Here is a 23,091-nt window from a genome sequence, read left to right on the forward strand (position 1 = left end):
GCTTGCCAAGTGACTCCTTTTCTGTCATTTGTATATGCAATTTAAAAAGAGGCTATTCTACTTAATAGAACTGATAGAGGTGAGGAGAGAAAGGATTGTTTTCTATTCTGAAAATGTTTGCGATGGATACCCTTTATCTTATATTTGTTTCTGATGGAAAGATCAATGGGAAGTCTACCAGGAGAAGGGGCAAAAACATGTTGGAAGGTATGTTGGAAATGCTTTTGATGGGGTGTTGATTGCATTTTTAGTTTCCGCTTACCTGGCTTCAATCAAGGAAGGGATTATGTGTGCTAACATCTATGTATTTCATCATCAGGTCTGTCTTGGAGCTCTCTGTCCTGCAAAATCATTAAATAAACATATGGGATTTTGCATAATGGGTGTTTTAAAATTTCTTCTATATTTGGTTTGTTTATTGGGAAAAAAAAAAGAGGTTATTTCAAGCTGCTTTATAAGAGGGCCAGGCTGTTTCTTTTCACAATTAAGCTTAGTTTTCCTACTGTCGTGTTCTTTCTATAATTACTGAGTAGCGCAGTGCTCTAAGATGCCCGCGGTTGACAGCTGATAGGTATGTCAGACTCATTCAAACAGCCTCTAAATGTTACTGCGCTCCACCTTTTTTTTGTGGCAGCATGGGTCTACTTGAAACAGCCTTTTTCAGGGAAACAAATACAGTATCCTATTCTTTATCTTGCCTTGACCCTCTCCACCCTTATTGCTGAGATGCTAAATTAGTAATTTTACTCCTAATGTAGTAGATTCTGTGATTATATAGAAGTGCACCCTGAAATGTCCTCTTCACTGGGAGGAGCACTCTGGTGTACAATGCAGTGAGAAGAATTCCACTTTCAGAGTTGCATTTTTAGGTTTTTCAGTTGTCCTGATTAAAATCTGTCTTCAGGTGACTTTCTTTGCATGTCTTTTGAAACACATAAAAACATTAAATGCATTGGCACATACTTTATACCTGACATCTTGCATGACTTTTCCATGGTTATGAGCATTTTTCAATAGGAGGCAGCTGTTACTCAAGTGACATATCATTTAAAAAAAAAAAAGTTTTTGCTAAATATCACAGGATAGATAGAGGAAAAACAACTCTTTTTTTCTCTGCTTTTGCCAGTGTTCACCTGTATTACCTTCTTCTTTTGACATGAAATAAATGAGTATTGACAGTGAAGCATCACTTCTGAATCACTGGGGTGTGCACATCAGACGTAGCTAGTTGGGAGCCACTGTTGTTCATATTTTATAGTGATGGACAAAAGTAAAGGCTTTGTGAATAAAGTTCAAATATGTTCCTTGCACTTCTGTTTGAATCTGCTTGGGGTGTTGCAGTAACAAACCACAGATTAAAAACTTGTTGCTTTAAGAAAGGAGAAATATTTTATTTTCAAGTCCTTCAAGCAATAAAGTCACAGGCATCATACAGGTTCATATTGTGCTTAATGTTTAATCTCACTGTAGTCAAGAGTGCAGCCAAGATGAAATGTAAGTAAAGAAAAGAAAAATGTTGGGATATGAGGAGGAGATGATCTTCCCAAAGTTATTGTATGTTTCAGTGATACCAGTTGGAATATTGACTCTTGTATACTGTATTCAATTTCAGTCCCCTTATTCTCTAAAAAGAGAGATCAAAGAGAAAGCAGTAGAAGTTACTCAAGAACCTAAGTGATGGAAGTGATGACTTCTGTATGAAGGAATACTTAAAAATTTTTTAAAAATTGCAATATGTACGACTGCAATTTGAAGAGTGGAGTAAAAATAGTATCTTGTCAGCTCAATATGATTTCCACAGATGTTTCTGGTGTCTTACCATTAATTTCAGTGGGAGTTTGTATCTAGACCACCTAGAAATCTTAAATATGAGTAGGATGAAATTATGAATGGAAAAGCCTAATCCAAATGGATATTTCAGCCTATCCAATGCCGTGGAACAAGATGAAGGGACTAACTGAAACGCGACCATAATACATTTTAAGTAAATCAGGTACCATTGTTGCAGCATACCATTAGCAGGTGGTGTCTGTTTGAATGACCACTGCAGTTTGTTTACTGTCATATTTCCTTCCAGACAAAAAAATTGCTGAGAAATTTTGTTGTAATAGGAAAGGAGCATTGTTGTGTTGTTTTGTTTACTGATAGTACACAGCTAACTGTGGCTGTCAGTGAGCACTCAAACTTTCTTTTTTAAAATTGCTGTGAATATTTGTACTCTTGCCAGTTAATCTTAGAGTAGGAATGCCAATGAGGGGAATAAAATATGGAAAATAATGCTGTGTTTTATATAGCACCTGCCATACTCTAGAATGTTAAAGCACTTACTAAATAGATGCTGAGATGGATAAAATGTGACAGTGCCTATAAGTAAATACATCACCTGCTAAGCTTTCAGCAGTATAACTGGCATATAGCCATAAGCACCATTAAAACTGCTGCTGAAAGACTTGGCTAGACCTCTAAGGGATAACCCCCTATTATGTGTTTAATTAAAAAAATTTGTAATAATGATCATAGAAATTATAACATAACAAACCAAAACAAGACTGGAAAGACTTTGAGATACTGACTAGTCTGTTCTTTGGCCCCCAAAGCAGGCTGAATTTTACACCTGTTTTTTTAGCACAGCTGTTAAGAAATCTGCATGCAATAATAAAACTATGATGGGGTCCACACAAGCCTTCTCTTACAAAATGTCCCTCTCTTTGTAGAAAGACTTCTAATAACTGATACAAATTTTTCTAACTTTGGTTTTGGTAGGTGTATTGCTGCTTGTCGTAGCCAGGGTACAGTGGAGACAAGGTTATTCTGGTAGGGTGTGCAACTTTCTTTCGGTTATGATGATGATGAAAATGCTTTTAAATTTTTTCCTCTCTAGTCTAAATAGTCCTAGTATATTCAGTGTTTCTACATAGTTCCTCCTTTGAGACTTGTGGTAATTTCTGTTACTATCTTTGGACTCTTTCCAATTGCTTCATATTTTTTTATAAATGTTATGCCAAAACCTTGACTCTTTATTCCTTCCTACTAAACAGCAGGACAGAAGTGCTTCCTATTTTATGGAGTATATACTCCGGTTTATATTCCTGTATGATGGTTTCTTTTTTTAAAAAAATCACATTTTGAACTTTTATATTCAGCTCATGGTCTATTATAACCCCTGATCCTCTTCTGAAGAAGCTGCCATCTAACCGCTTACTTGCTGTGCTGTAGGTATGCAGCTGACTATCTGCCAAAGTACAGAAACTTGCGCTTGCCCGTGCTGAATCATTCTGTTATTTTTCTGACTACTTCTCTAGTTTGACAGAATAAAATTGAGTTCCAGCCCTGTTATCCAGCATACCTGCAGTGTCAGCTCTTGGTCATCGGCAGATTTAAGCGTGTCCTCTGTTCGATTATGTAGGTTGCTAATGAAAATACTCCCTGAAACTAGACCAAGATCAGATCCTTGCAAAAAACCCACTCAGTACATCTTTTCTTTTTTGATAGTGAGCTATTAACAATTTTCTGGGGAGGGTCATGTAATCAACAAATTTTGCCTTCATTCACTAGTAATCTCCTGTAGAAAATACCTGCTTATGAGAAAGGATGTGTAAGGGAGTCATCTGCCTTTTCTTTGGTAATACAAGCTGGAAAGTATAAAAGGGAATTGGGAATCTCCTGGTTTCTGGCCTGTGCTATATTTTCCCCCACTGTTTCTCAGTGGGATAGAATAAAAGTTGAAATTTTTAATGATCTGATGGTGCATGAGAAGTAGGACTAGCTATTCCTATGTGCAACGTAGGACTTTACTGTTGAGAAATGATCTCATAGCACAAAAAAAAAAGGTGGAGGTGCTTGTTTGCACATTAGTAACTACATGTTTGTCAATAGTTGAATGGTCAGATCAGGGTATTCTGTGGCTGTTTTAGTAGCTTTGATAGTCAGGCCTATGTTTTCTCAGGTTGGACTCCTGTAATTACTGGATGCTTCTAACAATGCAGATTACAGTTGCTAGAGAAGAGACAAATAAGAAAGTACCCTCTCAAATATCAAAGAATAGTCTTCTGTGTTCAGAACTTACATCTCACCTTCTTTACTGGTGTATACTTCGTGTCATTATGGAATATATTCTTACAATTTATTTGACATTTGTATCTATAGAAGGAAATATGTCATGAGCTAAATTTTAAGTCATGAAGGCATTATGTGACATGCTGAAAAAAACAGAATTCAATGTAAAATTTTTTTTTGTGGGAGAGAGGGCTGAACAGCAGCATGACTATAGCTAGATGTAAAGTCATCAATATTCTTACTGTAGTGTTTTACTGGTGATGTCTTGTTTGCCTGTGAAATTGAGACAAACACTGATTAAGATGAATCCAAGTCTGCTGATAATAACACTAATTGCCCACAGGTTGCTAATAAACTTGTGATTTTTGAGAGAGATGGTAGAAGTTAGCGTGACAGATGTACTGACTGCACTAAATTTGATGCTCGTGGAACTTAAACTGAATAAAGGATGGAGATTAACATGGTAATTATTTGAACAGTTGAATGCAGGACATTCATACAGAGATGTGATGTTTCTTACACAAAATATTTTTCAGTGTACCTGGTATGTCAGAAGGCCATGTTCTAAAGTTCTCAGTAAACAGATTTGAGTTCAGGCCTTAAGCTGCAAATTCCTGCCGTGTGAGATACATCTAGTGCAGGATTCAGGCATCAGAACTGTACGTGATTTTATAGTTACCTTTATAAGGCTTACCTGGCAGTGAGTTGGGTGCCACCCTTCTGCAAACTGATGAATTTCAGCCTTAAGTGTGAGTATATGTCATCTTCGGGTACAGCAGGATATCTTTCTATCATTTACTTCTCAATTTACAACAAACCTAGCAAAAGTGCAACAAAAAGTACAGCAGGTTAAAAGACCACTGAAATTTAGCTTTTATTTTTTAATGAAACGTTTTGCTTTACCCCCTCCACATGGTATCAAAATAAACATTAGAGCAGAGAAGTCACTTGAAAGTATAAAACAGAAGAGACAGTAGAAGAGCTTTCCCTAGTTTGCTACTTTGTTGTGAGAAGCAGCTGGCCTTAAGACTTCAGGGGAAAAAAAGTCTTACTGAGTGCTTTATAATTATTTTATTTTAAATTAATGTAGTGCTAAAGAAGACCGAATGCCCACAACAGGTCTATGCTAGCAATGAAAATGCAGGAAACTACCTTTCCCCTGCTTCTGTCTTAATTAAATAGCACTAGCCTGGAAGCAAGAGGTTGTCATTTTTTATTTATTCTTTCTGTCTGCCTGTATACAGTATTTGATCTTTTCCTGTAATTATGAACAGAGGTGCTGATTGCAATGGTGTATTTTAGACGTGATTTTGCAATACTGTGTGATTGAAGGCCCCTTCACTGGATGCAATTCTTATTTAACTGATGTTGAAATGTTAACATCGTGCCTTGATTGCTTTCTTTTCCTTTGAGCTATGTTTCTTGGTAGCTCTGTAGTCAGAAGTAAATGAGAATTGAAAAGACAGACTTCAGTTCCATTCTGCTTAAATTCTATTCTTCACATCTCTTGTAAACTTTACTATGCAGTAAACTCACTCAACTTTTTTTTTTCCCCAATTAACTTTCCTTAAAAAGAAGTTCATTTTTCGCGGCATTGCTCTTCAGCTTTGAAGAAAATTTAAACATTCCTATCCAGACTATTGGTCCTTATTTAGTAAGACTCCTCTCTGTGGTGTCAAGGAATGAACTACACACTGAAAGCAATCAGCAACTGCTTGAGTCAATCTAATTATTCTACTCTGCCTCCCAGCAGATGACAGAAAGAAGAACTAGAAAAGGAGAGTTTTCAGCCCAGATGCTAATGCATCTATTGGAATGGCAGAAAATTAAATGCCGTAAAGGTCTAGGATAGCGGCTTTAACTTTAAGAATTCAAAAAATTTCATCCTGGACTTTTCATCCTTGGCTTAGTTATCTGATGGATTTTATGGAAATATTTCCCAACAAAGTCAATTGTTCTACCGTGTCTAAATAAATGACAAAGGCAGCAATTGGGCATGCAGCTTTTTATGGTTGGGTGACAGGAAATATTTTTTATTTAAAAAAACCCAAACAAACCACCAAACAACAAACACCAACACCCCCTCCCCCTGCCCCAAACAGCAACCAAACAACAAAAACCAATGCCAAGTAACTTAGGCTGAATGGTAAAGGAGCTGGTAATTAAGAGAATGATTTTCAGCTCTTATGTTATTCCCTGAAATAATGTTTTTAGCTTCATGTGAGTAATTTTTTTTTAAGCAGTGTATGGTGTTCAGTCTGGCTTAGCTGAGAACAGACCCCAAAACAGTCTTAGAAATGTTTGGGCTCTCATGTGGTATGAGGTAAGAACAGAGCAGAATCCTGCAAATGCACATCGTCCAGCTGAGCGCACGTTTTGGTGTAGCTGGAGGGGGGTGGGAACACATAAACAACTACAAATGTTTAGTTGTAATTTACAAATATGAAATTACCACATGCAGGTTTATTTTATACCTACAGAAGTTGGATGTTTACAATTATGCATATAAATCTTTGCGGTTTTGCTTACATGTTTTTGAATAAATTGCCAGTTCACATTTGGGCATTCAGTAGATTTGTAGATGAATCAGGTTCGTCAGACATGATGAATATGATTTTGTCTACTCAGCCTCGAAAGTAAAGTCCAATATTCATATTTTAATGTTGTCTAGAAAATGAGGCGATGTGCCATGCTAGGCCAGATTTTGTTACATCAAATAGCAAGCTGGACAGATTTCCTGTAATTCTTTTGGCTCTTTGAGTATGCATAGAGTAGCAGCATGAAAATGAAACCAATTCTTTTTTTTTTTTTTTAAAGACCCAATAAAGAAATAATAACTACAGAGAAAAAAACAAATAAAATCAAAATCAATCATTATATTGGTTACATGATAGCCTATACTTGGGAAATTGTAACTTTGAAATTAGCTAGCCAGTATCGAGAATAAAATAAGTCTAAACCATAATTTTTATTTAATAGCTCTGGGCGGTGGTCCCTGGAACTCCAGGATTTTAATATGAAAATTAATACTGAAAAAATGTTAGTACACATTATAAATCTGTGGCTGTCCCAGTTTGATGTTGTGTGGATGCTGGTTATGTTTTCCTTTGAGCGAGACCTGATTGCCTTTACTCACCTTTCATAGCAGTTCATTATAGGAATAGTCCATTGTTTTTTATGCTTTTAAGCGAAAGGGATTGTGGCCATGCCTCTTACCTTAAAGTTAACTCATTGTGACCTTCTCAGGTCCTATGTAGTTGATTCTGGCCTCAGCAAGTCACCATTTCCTACCTTCTTGCACACTGTGAAACCTGCATCTCCCACCTCCCCATTCAATTAGGATTTGGTTTCAAAGCATCCTTATCAGGCTTTTAAATCCCACCGTGGGATTCGCTTCTACTCTGCCCTCTGGTTGTGGTAAAGATTATAATTCAGAATTATTTAGCACTAATAGGTGGTATCTGTCACTACTGACCTCGCAGTTCTTTCTGATTGCCTATACTGGTGGCACCAGGCACAACAATTTTCATTTCTAGGTGCTGTATCTTCATATTTCGTATGTAGTCTGCCTGGCTTCAGGGGCTACTACCATGGTAGTAACACATGGTGTAGGAGGCACCCTCTTTGCTGTTTTAGAACACTGGTTAGATTTGCTTTCTTTTTTTCTTTATTCTGAAGTTGTCGCGAGCTTTGTGTGACCTCTGCTGAGCTCTTGGACCTCGGTTCTGCAAAACTCTTCAGCAAATGCTGACTGCTGTGCCAGGCCAGCACCCAGGTGCTTGGGCACCAGCAGAACCAAGTCCTAAGGCTGATGGCGTGCTGTTGCTTTTGGCTAGGTTTTCACTGGTAAATATGAATAAAAGATTCATATCCTTATTGCCTGCCTTGGATCTCAGTATGTATTGTGTTTATTTGAATCTCAGATGACTCTGTCAGTTCTCACAGCTGATACAGGAGAGACAACCCACCATTGTAACACTCTTTTTCCTGGTTGGACTGGCAAGCTGACATGATTCACTCTGCATGATCTGAGGCAAGAGCCGCAGGGGGGTTACATATAAGGTGAAACTTCCCCAAAAGAGGCCCCTAACAAACATGTAATTTCCTCATCAAAGTAAATGCTGTCTTTGGTTCTGGTAAACGTGGTGACCAGAGGTGAAATCCTAGTTAAAAGAGGGTGATTTGTGAATGCCGTGCTGGTTTGCAGGCCAACCCTGCTGTGGAGCAGATACAGCGGCAATGGTCTGTCCCGTGCCACTTCACCCAGTTTGTTACTTTCTTCTTTCATATCCCTGTTTGCCTCAACAATGCTTCATTTATTTACCTTCCCATCTCCCCTAAAAGTCGCCTGCCTCTCCAGTTGATCTCTCCTGATCGTACTAAGTACGTAATTATAATTACAATAAAGTTAAGGCCTATGAAGTTTGAGACACAATACAAACAGAGCAATGAATCTGTACTGCTTGCTCAAGGTATGTAGGTTTGAGCCTTAAAAATCTGCACATTCGGGGAGAAGGTTGTTTCAATGGTAATAGCTCAGTATTTCTAAACTGTTTGGCATGATTTCTAATAGGTGATTTTTGGCAAGTTGCTTTCAAAACTTTTTGATTCTATTCACAGTAGCCATTATACTTGTTAAATTGTTGATAAAATGATATTGCAAACAACAAAAAAATTCTAAACATGGAGAAAAATGGCAATGTAATCAAAACAATTTGGAAAGAAAAAATAAGTGAAAGCCAAGATGTTCACGTACAGCACTTCTGAACTGGGAGCTGCTGCACCAATGGGTATAGATAATGCAATACTTTTCCCATGGGAGTATTGTAGAGCTTAATTGGTTAATGGCTGAAAAGCAGTTTCAGATCCTATGTAGAGGTATCCTATGTCAGAGCAGAGTGCTGCTTAGTGAAAGTCTAGATGCTGCTGTATAACACCGTTCTGTATATGTGTCAGTATGTCCAACTGGTGTCAATGGTGATCGAACCCATGGATCACATTGTTGGACATGCTTAACATTTAGCAAGGTGACTGTGGCTATGTTTTGGTAAATCAGCATACATTAATGATTTGCTTTATTTGCCAATAGGACCACCACGTTTTTTAAAGAAAGTTTTAGATTGCTTTACTTTTCTTTTTAATATATGAGATGCTTTGCATCTTTAAATATTCCCATTCATTTATTGTTTTCTTCCAAAGCTTATGAGTGTGGACAAGCAAATGAAAGTGATTTCCACCCCGCCCCCCCCCTCCTTCCCCCCTTCCCCTGTTCTCTTTTAACTGCTTGGTTTGTACTGCCCTGGCTTGGTATCTTATTGCTAGCCTCTTTGTGTGGCTGCCAAGGTTTCTTGCATAATTTTCTTGACAAATGGCTTACTCATTAATATTTCAGCCCTGTTCCTACCAACCTCAGAGAAGTGGTATGCCCCAGGCAGGAAAATGTAGTTCCTTCCTTAGGAGCCTTCTAATCTTTTCCTTAAATACTTTGTCAGAGCCCATGACAGATAGATGAAGACGGTGCAGTTCAAACTAGAGATGACTTCTTTGTACACACGTGACCATACATTTTTCTAACTTGGAGATGTGGGACTGCAGTGGAGTCTCTGCTGCAAACATCTACATTTTCTCTTCTTTATCAATACTGAAGTCCGTGAGACTTATTGATTCTGAAGTAAAATCCGTAGAGAAATTTGTCTCGTGTCTTTCTTTTTTTGATTGGCTGTTGGAATACACATAGTCCTGGTAAAGGCTCTGTCTGTTCACAGACTTTAATTATTTCTATAATAGAGACAGACCAAGGCGTGATAGTGCAGCTGAGTTAGAGTTTGAGTTGAGATCAAGTTCACATCACAGCTAGGTCTGAGATGTGGATCTCTGGTGATATTTTGGCTCAAGATGATAGCAAATATTTGAAACTGATCTCTTTAGAGCTTGGTGTGACAGAAAATTGATATGACACAAAACTTGTAATACCCTCACCACCAATTAGGGTTGAAACACGATAAAGACTAGTTTGATTTAAATGTTGATTACATACATATTAAAACTGTGAAATATCTCCCTGGTTTAAAATATTAATTATATTTATTATTTCATATTACTATTTAGATTATTCTTTTAGACTACAGCATGATGTCTAGGGTATTACTAAGGAGGGCATCTGGAGATGTATGCTGAGTCATGGATTTCCCTGGTTCCCCTCAAGAATGGAGGGAGATGGCAGGAGTCAGACTACTACCGGGAGATAGCAGGTAGAGCTGAAGACTTCTAGTTCGTGGATGAACTGAGTGATTCATGTTAGCTGCCTCCTCTGGCATGACCCATCTAAGTCATTTGGTTTTCTTAGTATTGGGTGGGCTGGGTTTGTTTTTCAAGTTTAATTTTTCACTGTGCCATATGAGGTGTCTGAAACTTGGGTATTTGGGTATGTTGAATATTTTGCAGATGAAGGTTAAGTTGAAGGATATCTTCTTTGTCTACCATAGGCATCTCCAGAGGGCTGGGCTGCTCCTGCCATTGCCAGGGAGGTGCAGCACTTCTCCGGAAGGGAGATTACAGCTTCCTGGTTGGCCCACCAGGAGGATCCAGCACTTCTGGTGGCTGCAGTTGAACCATTCTGCCTTAAATTTTAAAAATAAAGCATATACCTATAGCTTTATGCTTTTCTGCAGTGTATTGCAGTGTGTGTCTTCATCCCACAGAAACCACTGACACATGGCAGTGCGCCTATAGGTGACTTTCTCTATGTGAGAAGCAGTGCTGAAGTTCAGGAGGTTCGGCTGTTTCAGGAGTGCAGCATGTACCATGTTTATCACCCCCCATGCTGTGGAGTTGTTGTTTTATGGTGTAGTGTTTTGGATTACTATAATGGAAATTTTTAATACTTAAAATTAATTATTTATACTTCCTCTGCTGTCCTTTGCACTGTTACCAAATCTGCACGTGTCCCATTCTTGGCATTTAATAACTGACTGCAAAAATATTATTACTCCCTTCTCCTGTTAAGACATTGGTTTTCTTCTGTTCAACTGAAAATGGTATGGTTGGACTGCTCACCTTAAACTTCTGAATTTTGCACGTTAATCGTTTGGTGTCTTCCCATCTTCTAGAACCAGAAGTCTGAATTTGTTTGCCTTTGGTTTTTAACTTCTAATGTCAGTTATGCTGTACACTTTTCTCTTTTAAAAAATTATATACTCTCTGAATAATTCAGCAATTTGATGTACCTGATGAGCTTGCTGATCACAAATTCCAGTGTGTGGGTACTCCTGAACTGCTTAAACCAAATTCACTACAGGTTGTCTTGAAACCCAATTATGTCAATCTTTGAAACAGTCTTATACCAGCTAGGCAGCACAGCTACAGAGTCTGCACGTATTTTGACTACTAAAACACATTTTAGCTGTCTTGAATCATATGTCTTGAAGTATCATCCTTTTAATAAGTGGAAAACTTATGGATAAACCTGAACAATCTTGGAGTGACACTGTGTATCGGAGAAACTAGTGCCTGTAGCAGCCTTTGGAGGACCACATGGAGAACTGAAACTTGTTGCAGTGTGATGTGAATATGACATTTGTCATCATTTGCAATATCCAACCTGAAACTGAATGGTGATTGTACTAAAGTGATGATTCAAAACAACTTTAAAACTGCTGCTTGCCTAGAGGTCCTTGCAGAAGTGTGTTCCTCTCTCCAAAGACTTGCTGCCCACTATGACTACCTTAGCCCATCCTGCAGTCCTCAAGAATGGTGAAGGTGGTTGAAGGTATGCCTCAGAAGTATGGACCACGTTTTCTGTGCTTGCCTTCAGGTGTTCATGTATGTAAGACAAGGCATGAAATACTGGCCTTTGTTCATACAATAGGCATCTTCTGGATCAGTGAAAAAGGTACGTGGTTGTTAATACCTTTTATTTCATATTTAAGAAGGTCTTACATGTAACACTGAGAGAAAACATGGTCATGCCTTATCCCAGAAAAGGTTTTTTAATTTTCTCTCTCAGTATTGCAAGCCTCAAAATATTGCCAAAGGTAGCATCATGATTAATGTATCACTATTAAAGAGCAGACAGCAAGCCAGCTTATGACACATTTTTGCTTCAGTTAAGAAAAATAATAAAAAAAATAAGTTATTCTGTATGTTTCTTGGAACTTGCTGATGGATTATTAACTAGATGAACTCCAAGTACATGAAAAAATTAAGAGCCAAATACTTAAAAGTTTTATGTTATCTTGCCTGGTGCTTTGTAGTGCATGCAATATTTTGTTCCATTGGGTGTTTAGCCATCATCAGGGACATCTGAAAATGTTCTGCCCTTGGAAGGTCAAGTTCTAAAATGGATCCATTCTAAGTTGTCTGTAAGGCTATTTCAGAGGTCTGTGTCTGTAACATAAATGCAGCATGCTCAATAAGAGTGAAAGTCTGCTCTGGTGTGCAACAATATTAAAATGCATTTTAAAATGAGCTTGAAAAAACCTGAGCTTGTTATTAGTATTGCATGCAAAATAATTTCTGTTATATCCTATGCAATGTGGGTACGGTCATGGCAATACAATGATATTTGCTGCTGTATGTCTACATAGTTTTCAAAACTAAAATTCAATGCTTAGCTAAATTGCTAAGCAGACTGGTAAATGTCCAATTTTAGCAGCCTAGCATATGTTTATAATTTTTGTTTTAACATATGCTATGTTGGTTGAACTCCCCTCCCTACACATACGGTAGATAAAAGCTGTCACATCACAAAATGGTGGCAGCCCAACTTTTCTAACATTTTCCATGGCACTTCAGAGTCTTGCATTAATTAGCTATTCTTGGATAGGAGACAGGCTCTCATCTTTGTACAATTTTGGTTTCAAACCCATCATGTACTTCAGTTTATGTATGCAGCAGCCCATCTGTGTTTCTGCAGCCATAAACAGTAAAAAGCACAGGGCATACAGAAAAGCGGTCAGCGAGAGTGAGGATGCCCTTGGTTCACAGATAGGAATACCAAGCAAGTGGCCCTGGAAGCAGGTGCGTTTGGTTCACTGGTGGGCTCTAGTTTGCTCAAACAAGAGTGTTCTCTCTCAGCTACTTTTCTAGGAGAGGTGGGTGAATAAAACAATGCTGGTGCACTGTCCTTTTTCTTTTCTTTGTGAGCTGCTAAACTACCCCCCTTTTCTCCTCCTTTTTCAAGGCAGGTGTAAGGAGGAATTTCCCTGAGCCTATGATTCTTTCCTAAACCTCAGTGGGAGTAGACGAGACTTGTGACAAATACTGCTGCAGCTGTGATAATGCGGTCTTAATCCTTGCTGCACTGTGACATGGAAGCCTGGATTTAGACATGAAAGAACATGCCTTAACAGTACAGCAATATGATCCCTTATCATATCAAACTGCTTTTTGCATGTGCACCAAAATCATGGTGGTTTTTTTTTTTTTTGGTATTCTGTCTGCTGTTTCCCTGTTGTTAAGCTCCTGACTGTGATGTCCTTCTGCATGTGTAATGTCTACTGTGCTGCTGCATGGGGAGATAGTTGGCTTTTCTGTGGGGGATGAAGGAGCCTTGCCCATTAGCTGAAACTGCTGTAGAAATGGCGCAGGGTCTGTGGTAGAGGACTGACATTGGCAAGTGGGGTCACATCTGTGCCTGGTCTATCCACAGCACGGACAGGGTTGTTCTGATGCCTTCATCCCTGGGTGGCATGGGTGCCACCTCCTGCCCTCTGGTCTGCCTTGAAGCTGCTCAAAAGCTCATACCCACGTGCAGGCATTGTTCCAAATGTATTGCCAAAACATAACGTATGATATCATCCCTATCAAAGATCCAAGTTCCTGCAGTTGTATTAGACATCTCAGTATGGAGATTGAGGTATAGGGTCAGGCCCATGGAGCTTCAGAGGAGCTGCTGAGGTACCCGGGAACATGGCAGTGGCAGTGTCAAGGTAGGGACCTGTATAATAGGAGTTAGTGGGCCTGGTGCTTGCATGTCCACCTGTAGTGCTTTGAGAAGCCCCACTGGGAGCTGCTGGAGGGGCAGCCTGCTTCCAAAACCCTGCATCGGCTCCCAGCTGTGAGTCAGAGCCACTGTCAAGCTGTTGTGGTTTAACCTCAGTTGGGGACTGAGTACCACACAGCTGCTCGCTCACTCCTTCCCCCCACCCGCCGGTGGGATGGGGGAGAGAATTGGAAGAGTAGAAGTGAGAAAAACTCGTGGGTTGAGATAAGAACAGCTTAATAATAGCAATAATAATAGCAATAATAATAATAATAGCAATAATAATGCAATAATAATACTACTACACAAAGCAAGTGATGCACAGTGCAATTGCTCACCACCCGCCAACCAATGCCCAGCCAGTCCCCGAGCAGCAGCCCCCCCGGCCAGCTTTCCCCAGTTTATGTACTGAGCATGATGTCACATGGTATGGAATGTCCCTTTGGCCAGTTTGGGTCAGCTGTCCTGGCTGTGCCCCCTCCCAGCTTCTTGTGCACCCCCAGCCTTCTCAGTCGGTAGAGCATGGGAAGCTGAAAAGCCCTTGACTAGTGTAAGCACCGCTTAGCAACAACTAAAACATCGGTGTGTTATCAACATTGTTCTAGTCCTAAATCCAAAACACAGCACTGTACCAGCTACTAGGAAGGAAATTAACTCTATCCCTGCCAAAACCAGGACACAAGCCCAGAGCATGTGACCCACTGGTAATGCTGGTGGAGCTCTTTGCCATCTTTGGATTGTAGATGCCAGTGGTGGTTGTTCAATGTTTATTTCCCATTTATGTATTTGTTTTCAGCTACAGGACCTACAGCTGCTGTTTGGCTTGCTGTGGTTGTTAGCTGGCTGGCAGTCTTTGCTGTGGGATTCAGGTTTTGTCAGTGTGCACAGAAACCAGTTTTGTTTTACTGCCGAATAATAAGCATGGTGGAAATGAAGGAAGAAAATGATAAATTTAAACTGTGCTTTTTCAGACCTTTAGATAGATGTCTACTAGAAATAACTGTCTATTACACTAATTACTTATGTTCACTTGTATCCTTAACATCAGTTATTTATTGCTAGCCGAAAGGTAAAGAGATTTCTTTATTTTCCAGTGTTGCTCTCCACCCTGGTAAACATTTCTTTGATTTGAAGGTTTCTTGTACAGTGTAAAAGGTGTAAACATGGCTTTTTCCTTCCTTCTCTACGGTTTCTCTCTCCAAATGTAATTTATCACCAGTTGAGTTGAACTGAGCCCAATACCATTTTTCTGTAATGATCCTGGAAGTAGCACACGAGTCTGGTGGGAGAGGGGAGCAGAAGAGTGTTGGTGAAGGACTTCAGTGTTTCTGGCGCTCTTGTTGTGGTATCATGTCAGTGAATCCTTTACTGCTTGTTTGCTGTTGTCTGCAGTACTTGAACAGCTTATCGGATAACATTGGGTAACTAACTTTTTTCTTCTTACTGCTCACAGTAGATTTTGCTTTAGATTAGAATAATAGTGCAGATAGTAATGCAATTTAACTATTTAAGGCACAAGCATAGTGTTAGGATGAAAACTCTGATCCAAGCTCATCTGTAGGTTTTTCTCCTGTACGAGTTTGTGAAGAGTATATATCACTTGCTCAGAAAAACTCGCTTTTCTGAACTATCAGAAACTGATAGCAGTGTTGCTCATTACAAATACTGAAAAATCATCAGGTAAGCCCTTAAAGATGTATATGTTAGAGACTTCCTTAAAAATCATGAGTCTTAAAATAAACAAACAAACAAAAGTCCCTTCCCCCTCTGCCCCCAACACTTACGGTTCATGTTCTAATTTCTTTTTCCATAAAGTTGTAATCACGAGAAGAACTGTTTACGTGAAAGTTAAACTTCTCATATGGTTGTCTGATTCTCAGAGGAATGGTATTTAGGAAAGCAGCAAACATCACGAGACTCACGATAAAGTCACGAGAGTTTTTCATACGTTACAGTTATGTATAAGTTTTGAATCAAATTTTTTAGAAAAATAAATGTATAGGCAGATGGTGATATTTACTTAAGGGAAGCTGAATTCATTATCTGACTAGAACTGGGTATTTCAAGCAGCTGTTTGAAAATGAGAACTCACTTTCCATGAAGGAGAACGTATGTTTGGGGAAAATGGAGCCTCTTTTCAAATGTAAGGCTATCCCTCATTTAGTCTATGTCAGAGGGGTTTCTGGTGTGTGTGTGTGTGTGAATTCATTTATGGAAGAACCTTATCAGTAATGGCCAAGAACTAATTTGGTGAAATAGTTTTACAAATTCTTAAAATAAAAAAAAAAAGCAACAAAAACCAGTCCTTCTTAAAAGTTTCAAAACTAGATAAAAGCTGTAGCTGCTCTTTTTTCTTAAGATATTCGACCAGAAAAAGGATTAAACCAAATATTTAGTAATCTTATGCTGCCCTGCCAAATTTAATTTCTGACTACCTAACTTGCATTTATTTTGATTTATTGAGATACAATTACTTCAGGAAATAGAGCTATAGAGAACATCCAGGCATAAGCCAGAAGAAAGGAAGCCAAATATGAACATACCCGTTGTCTTTTACAGATCTGTTTTTTGGGGACTCTGTATTCTAGAATGTCTATTCTATTTGCATATATATTTTTGGAGCTTAAGAGTATGAAAAATAATCTTAGCGTGTTTGTTCTTTTTTTACACTTGTTTCTCTTATGTTCCTGTGGAAAGCTAGCCAAATAGTGTAATCCTAGCGTAAAGATGGAAGGCTATCCCTTGAAGACTGTGGTCTATTCATTGCTTATGTCCTTTCTTTCCCCGTGTCTTTAAGAAGACTTTCACGGGAAATTCTTTCACCCAGAAAACCTGTGGCCCTGGATATCTTGGTTCATAGAGAAATACAAACCAGTTTGTTGTCTGGAGCAGATGCCTTTCCCCAGTCACTTAACTTCTAATGCCTCTGTTTTCCCATTCCGTAATAAGCAAATTGTAACGCTTAATTATTTTACTGGAATCTATGCTAATATCTGTGAAGCCCAACTATAGATTTTTAAGGGATTTTGCATCTCAGAATGGGTTTAGGCATTTGGAGTGACTGAAGGGATCGTGATTCTCAAAAGTCTTTGATTTTGGAATTATCTCTTTGAACGCTACAGAGTAATGCAGCTGTGTACACGTGAAGCACAAAGCCTGTTTGTAAACAGGGAAGATGTGTAAAGATGGCCCTTTGATAGGAAACGAGTTGGTCAGTTCAGACATCTTTCAGAATCTCATAACTTCATTCACCTTCCTGATATTTGGCAAGCCCCCCTGCCCAGTACAGTGGTGTAAGCTGTGAAAATAGCCATTCTGGGAACATATGGTAAAGGGGTTTTGTGCTCACCCCAAAATGCTACCATTGGTTCTGACTATGTCGAGCCTTTATTGTGAATCTTGTGCAATACTCATATGTGAACTTACTATGCTGTTTATATATAATTATATGCCTTGTGGTCTGGCTGTGTGTTTTTTCAGTGGTTCAGTGGTTTGAAAGGTTAAACTCATTTTGTTGGGCATTAAGTAAGAATTAAGAGATGATTGCATAGTGTGTGCCACATGCATCTGGTTGATGTGGAACGCCTTCCGTACCTTCTGCTAATGAGGGCAGATGACACAACAATAAGTTAATGCTTGGGGTTTTATTATAAGCAAGTCCCTGACTGCTGAAAGGCATTGTTAAATTTCTGAGTTTCTCATAAGTAGTATTTAGTTATTGCCTTGTATTTTAGCCGGATGAAAAATACTGTTTCAAAGAAGGCCTGATGGTTATTCAGCTGTAAAGAATAGCAGTATCTGGAACAGAGTTAAGGCTACGTCTAGAGTCATTAATATTGATGCAGTGATGCAGAAAACTGATAACTGAATAAGATATCCTAGCTGAAATTTGATCACAAGGGTATTTTCCCTCCTCTGAAGTAAAAATAGTGATTTATAATGGGAACTTTGTCATATTAATCAAGCAGACATTTGGATTTCACTTATCCCTGAGACACTAGTAATTCCTGCAGCAAGATTGCAGTTCCTAACTCAATTTTTTAACTTTTTTTTTCTTTCTCTAGATCATAAAAGAGTTTGCAATGGCAATGCTCTGGAAATTCATGAGAGTAGCTAAGTATTCTAAAACATCTTTATCACCAAAAGTAAGGGTAAGAGGAATTCCTGCCAATTCAAGGCATTCTTCATCCAAGTCTGTACCTTCGGATTTTGCTGCCAGCACACCCTGCTCAAATACTGTGGAACTGCTTGGTAAAGCTTATCCTCAAGACAACTACAGCAATGTCACAGAGAAGATTCTTTCCAAGGTGGGGAAGAACTTGCACAACAAAAAGCATCACCCTTTGTGGCTAATCAAGGAGCAGGTGAAGGACCACTTTTACAAACAATATATAGGACGCCATGGGACACCGCTCTTTTCTGTCTATGACGGTCTTTCTCCAGTGGTTACAGTACAGCAGAATTTTGATAGTTTGCTTATCCCACAAAACCATGCCAGCAGAAGGAAAGAGGATAACTATTACTTGAATCGTGATCACATGCTAAGAGCACATACATCAGCTCATCAGTGGGACTTGATACACTCTGGCCTAGATGCCTTTCTGGCAGTGGGAGATGTCTACCGCCGTGACACAATTGATAACTCCCACTACCCAGTCTTCCATCAGATGGAAGGAGTTCGGCTCTTCTCCTGTCATGAGGTAGGAATTCTCTAGTTGGGGTGAAAGATTTTGGGTAAGTTGCATGATCTTGTATTTGCTGTAAGCAAAGTGCATGCACATAAACATGATACAGCAACACGTGTTATGCTGTGCATTGATAAAGATCAAGTGATTGATCATGTAGTAATACTTTTAATTTGGGAAAAATATAGGTGGAAAATGTTGAATTTGAAAAAAAACTATAAACTTCCCCAGAAAAATGTGGAAAAAATGGAAATAGAGTATTCTTGAAAGCTAGCAAAATAAAACATTATCTGAAGGGAAACGGCTTGTTCAGCTAATGATCTGCACGATTCAATTCTAGTTCTATCACAGGTCTCTTCCAGTGAGGTCACTTTACCAAAAACTTTGTCATATTAGTACTTGAAGGGCTCATGGATGTGAGTTGTTGCAGCTACATCCAGAGTGCAGTTTTTATTCTGTCATCTTTTTTCTTTTAATAGCTTCAACGTTCTGTAAATGAATGTCTCTTTTTAATGAATTCTTCCAGTCTTCATCTCATCCTAAAGCTGCATTGCAGGATTCATCTGTTGCAGCTGATAGTTACGGGTGTGTGATACATACACAGTAAACTCTGAGTCCAGAGGCATTAGCTGAAGAGCTCTAGGTAGATGTCCAAGACTCTTGAGTTTATATATTTTGTTGGCACAGCTTGCATATTCTGCAAATGCTTGGGTGTCATTAAGTATTCTGCTGTATCACTGATCAGTGGTAAATATAAGCCAGTTTGTTTTCCAACTAGTAATTGATTTGTATAATTTGTGTATGCTTGTAGCAATACTGCCAAATTCACATTTCTGTAACTAAAACTAGCTTATTCTAATAACACTGAGATGTAGACCGTTCTTAATGTGGTTGCCAATGGGTGACAGGAGCTTGGCAGGGAAGCCTGATGGGTTTGGATGCCTGAGGGAAAACTAGGGTTATCACAGAGCACTGCTTTTCTCACTGGTGGAAAGGGTTCGTGCTGCCTGCACTGGTGTTTCCCACCCCATGCTGTCAGTGCTTCTTCCACTTTGAAAACATACCTGCCTCTGCAGATACCCTGTGAGCTATGTGGCGTCGAACACAGCTTTGGTAACTAGGAAATGAAATCTTGCAGATTTATCCACTCTTGTCTGTTTGCTGTTCTTTTCCCATAGGCCTGTTTATGAATACAATCAGGGTATATGCAAGAGAAAAATGTACAATACTACATTAAGAAAATGCCATTTCTTAATGGTTTATGTTCATGACAATTGTTTTTACTTGAGCAGCAGTTCAGGCATTTGGATGGAAAGATTTTATCTGCTACAAAATTGTAACATCAACACTCTTGCAGGATGGAATTTCTGCAAACTTAGGTGTGATTGATCTAATTATTGAAATTATTGTTAATGAATATGCCCCTTAAGAAATTTTGGTCCTAATGACAGACTATTTCTTCTCTACAAAGTTAGTAATAGGAATAATAGTAATAATAGGATTTTCCTAACTGGGAAGAAAGTTACAGAAATGTTCACTGACATCTTCTATCTAGAAATACACGATGTGTAACAATCTGATTCGTTGCATTGTAGATTGCTTGTTTCTTTTTCTCTTCTTTCTTTTTCCCCAAGAAAAATGATTGAGATGTTACTGGAGAATGTTAATAGCTGATGAATTTGAAGTTAGCTATGTGCTGGAAAATGTGTCTGTCTCTTGAAAAATGAAAGTCCGGTTGACTTTCTGTACTGATGAAGAAAGAATAATGGTATGGTATACAAGGTGTAAAGTCTTGTTTATTGGGCAACACGCGTAAATTCTAAACCTGAGCATGATCTAAAGCATCCGTTTTTGCTTCAGTTGCAGATTAAATACTGACAGAGTCTTGCAATATGTAAAACTTCTTCCAGTCATCATCACAAGAGCCTTGTGGAAAAAATTCAATATGTAATTCTGAAATTTCACTGGGGACTGTTTCTCTGTTTTATACTCTGGTTGCCTGTTCAAAATAACCCAAATTTAAATAATTCCAGAAGGAACTGTCTGAGTGGAACAAAGATTATATGGAGGTAATACTACATGAGAGAAATATTTTTAAAATATTTTTAAAATTCACTTATTTATACCCATGTTTAAGTTGTAACCCACTGAGCAGAAATGTGTGAATGTCAGGGCCTGTTACCTTCATCTCAGACTTTTCATTCATAACCAGACTGCAATCTCTGGCAAGAGGAAATTTGTACAGTACTGAGGATAAGAATCTTTGGAACTAAGGGGAAAAATTGTTAGCTCTTAGCTACAAGCCCTGGGTACATTTTATCTTATGGCCAATACAATAATTTTATATGCTGTAGTCAGTTTACTGCTCTACTTTGTTCTTTTGATTTATACATTTATCATTTGTCATCTTCTCAGTGAAAATGACCACAGAACTGGGGGGGTGAGAACAAAACCCAAAACATAGAGTGATTTTATAGGAACTTGAATTTAGAGAAATTTGACATCTCATTTCAGTTTGGGAGGGAGAAAAAAGGTCAGTTCATCCTCAGCTGAAATTTTAGGCAGGATAAGAAAGATGTAGAAGATGTAGAAAAGTCTCTCCTTTACAAATACCAAATTCTGTAGTCAAGGCTAGGTTAAAACTTCTGCCCTGTGACTGAAACCTTTAGTATAATTCTTCATATCAAAGTTAAAATCAATACACTGGAAGTAAGAGCTGGAAAAATAAATCATAGTTTTGGCAATTTTACGTTGTTTTACTCTGAGATACTCGTGAGCTATTTGCTTCTTTGGCTATACTATTTTTCATGATGGTTGGTTGATTACTTTTGTAAGAGAAAAGTAATCTATGATTCGAAGATGGGCAGGTAACTAATGCTTTTCTGCAGCTTTGTATGAGTGCAGATATTAAAGTACTAAAGAAATCCCCATCTTCCAAACTAACTCATTGCTAAAAGTTACAATAATTCATGCTGAAATTTCCCATAAACTTTTTGAAAATGTCCTTGGACTGCTAGCAAAGAACATCTGAATATCTATTTAGACATGTTTTCAGTATATTTAAAAATATTTTAGGTAATTATTACCTGAATGTAATATATAGAAGAGTTAGAAACTAACTAATAGAAATAGTTAAAACCAGTGCCAAAATAGCTTCCCAAATCTGCTTCAAAGTTCTGGACATAAAATGAACTGTTCTTCTTAAATAATACCTCCAAATGGAATTTCTTTTGTATTCTCTCCCTTCAGCATGCCTATTTTCCTTCCATATATATATATTTTTTTTTTTCCCCCTTCTATGATATATGGCTTTTTTCTTTTTTTAATCCTTTGGGTTGGCAATATTGATACTGCTGTAGTCAGGTTTGAACTGGCAAACTTTCCTGGGTGGATTATAAAAGAAATTATTTCTGTGCTATGCTGTGGTCTTTGGTGCAGTTCTTTACTTACAACAATTTACGGAAAAGAGAAAAAAAAAAAAAAAATCTTAACTAAATTACACTTTGTGCATTTTAGCCTGCAGAGGGAGCCAATATAAACCCAATGGCAATCGCAGAACATTTTTCAGTTGACAACAACTAATGTTTACACATTAGAAGGAGACTTCATAAGGTATTTTATAGTCTGTACTGAATTATACGTAAAATTTAAGAGGAACAGATGGAAAACATAGGAATTGCTCCTCTAATTTAGTAACCTTGTTCCAATGGAGGCCAATACCAGATTGTTCAGATGGAGAAATGATGCTCTCATCAGGCTCGTTTGTGCTAACATTTGAAAACTAGAAAAAGGGAGACTGTGAAGAAATAGTAGGGATACATCTTTATTCTTCATTGAAATGTTTTTGGTGGAAATGGCAACTTTTTTGTTAGGACACAATGGAAAACTGTAAATATTCCAGTTAAAAATAAGGGCTGCTCCTCCAAAGCAGTACATATAATTGCAAAAAAAATTTGCATATTGTAACTTCATAGTGTTTATATCCTGAAACGTAAAGACTCTCGTCCCAGGTAATAGAAGTGTAGATTTTCTCTTATTCATATAAATACATACTCCTTTCCTCATCTTTTCATACTTGTGTACCTTGGCCATATTCTTTGTGTATTGTTTTAAAAAAAAAAAAAGTTGCTTTTATCCTTTTCCTTATGCTTTGGGGTAGGTGTGAACACCTTACTGACCTACATCTTTGTTTACACTTTTTTACCTTTTTTTAAAAAAAAAAAAAAAAAAAAAAAAATCAATGCATGCCATCCTAGGTTTTCACTTCCAAGACTAGTGTCATTAGGTTTGACTTCTCCAAAATCCCATATGTTACTGCAGCTTTGGACACTGTGCTTCTGTTCTGACATTGTATCAAAGGAAAGCTCC

The 23,091-nt window shown here is 38.2% G+C and overlaps 1 protein-coding gene across 9 annotated transcripts in view; it reads left to right on the forward strand.

The window, feature by feature from the left end:
* FARS2 (phenylalanyl-tRNA synthetase 2, mitochondrial) overlaps positions 1-23,091 on the forward strand; it is a 254,593-nt gene that overhangs the window by 41,423 nt on the left and 190,079 nt on the right. For 7 of the 9 annotated variants that reach the window (XM_076330482.1, XM_076330484.1, XM_076330480.1 and 4 more), the window contains one exon: positions 18,103-18,738. The exons of 1 other annotated variant lie outside the window; for it this stretch is intronic. In XM_076330482.1, coding sequence (XP_076186597.1) covers positions 18,121-18,738 — 618 coding nt within the window. In that variant the 5' untranslated portion in view covers positions 18,103-18,120. Of the gene's footprint in view, positions 1-11,869; positions 11,948-18,102; positions 18,739-23,091 lie in introns of all 9 variants that reach the window. One more of the 9 variants, XM_076330485.1, reaches the window with a different exon arrangement.

This window comes from Aptenodytes patagonicus, chromosome 2 (assembly GCF_965638725.1).
Source record: "Aptenodytes patagonicus chromosome 2, bAptPat1.pri.cur, whole genome shotgun sequence".
Lineage (NCBI taxonomy): Eukaryota > Metazoa > Chordata > Aves > Sphenisciformes > Spheniscidae > Aptenodytes > Aptenodytes patagonicus.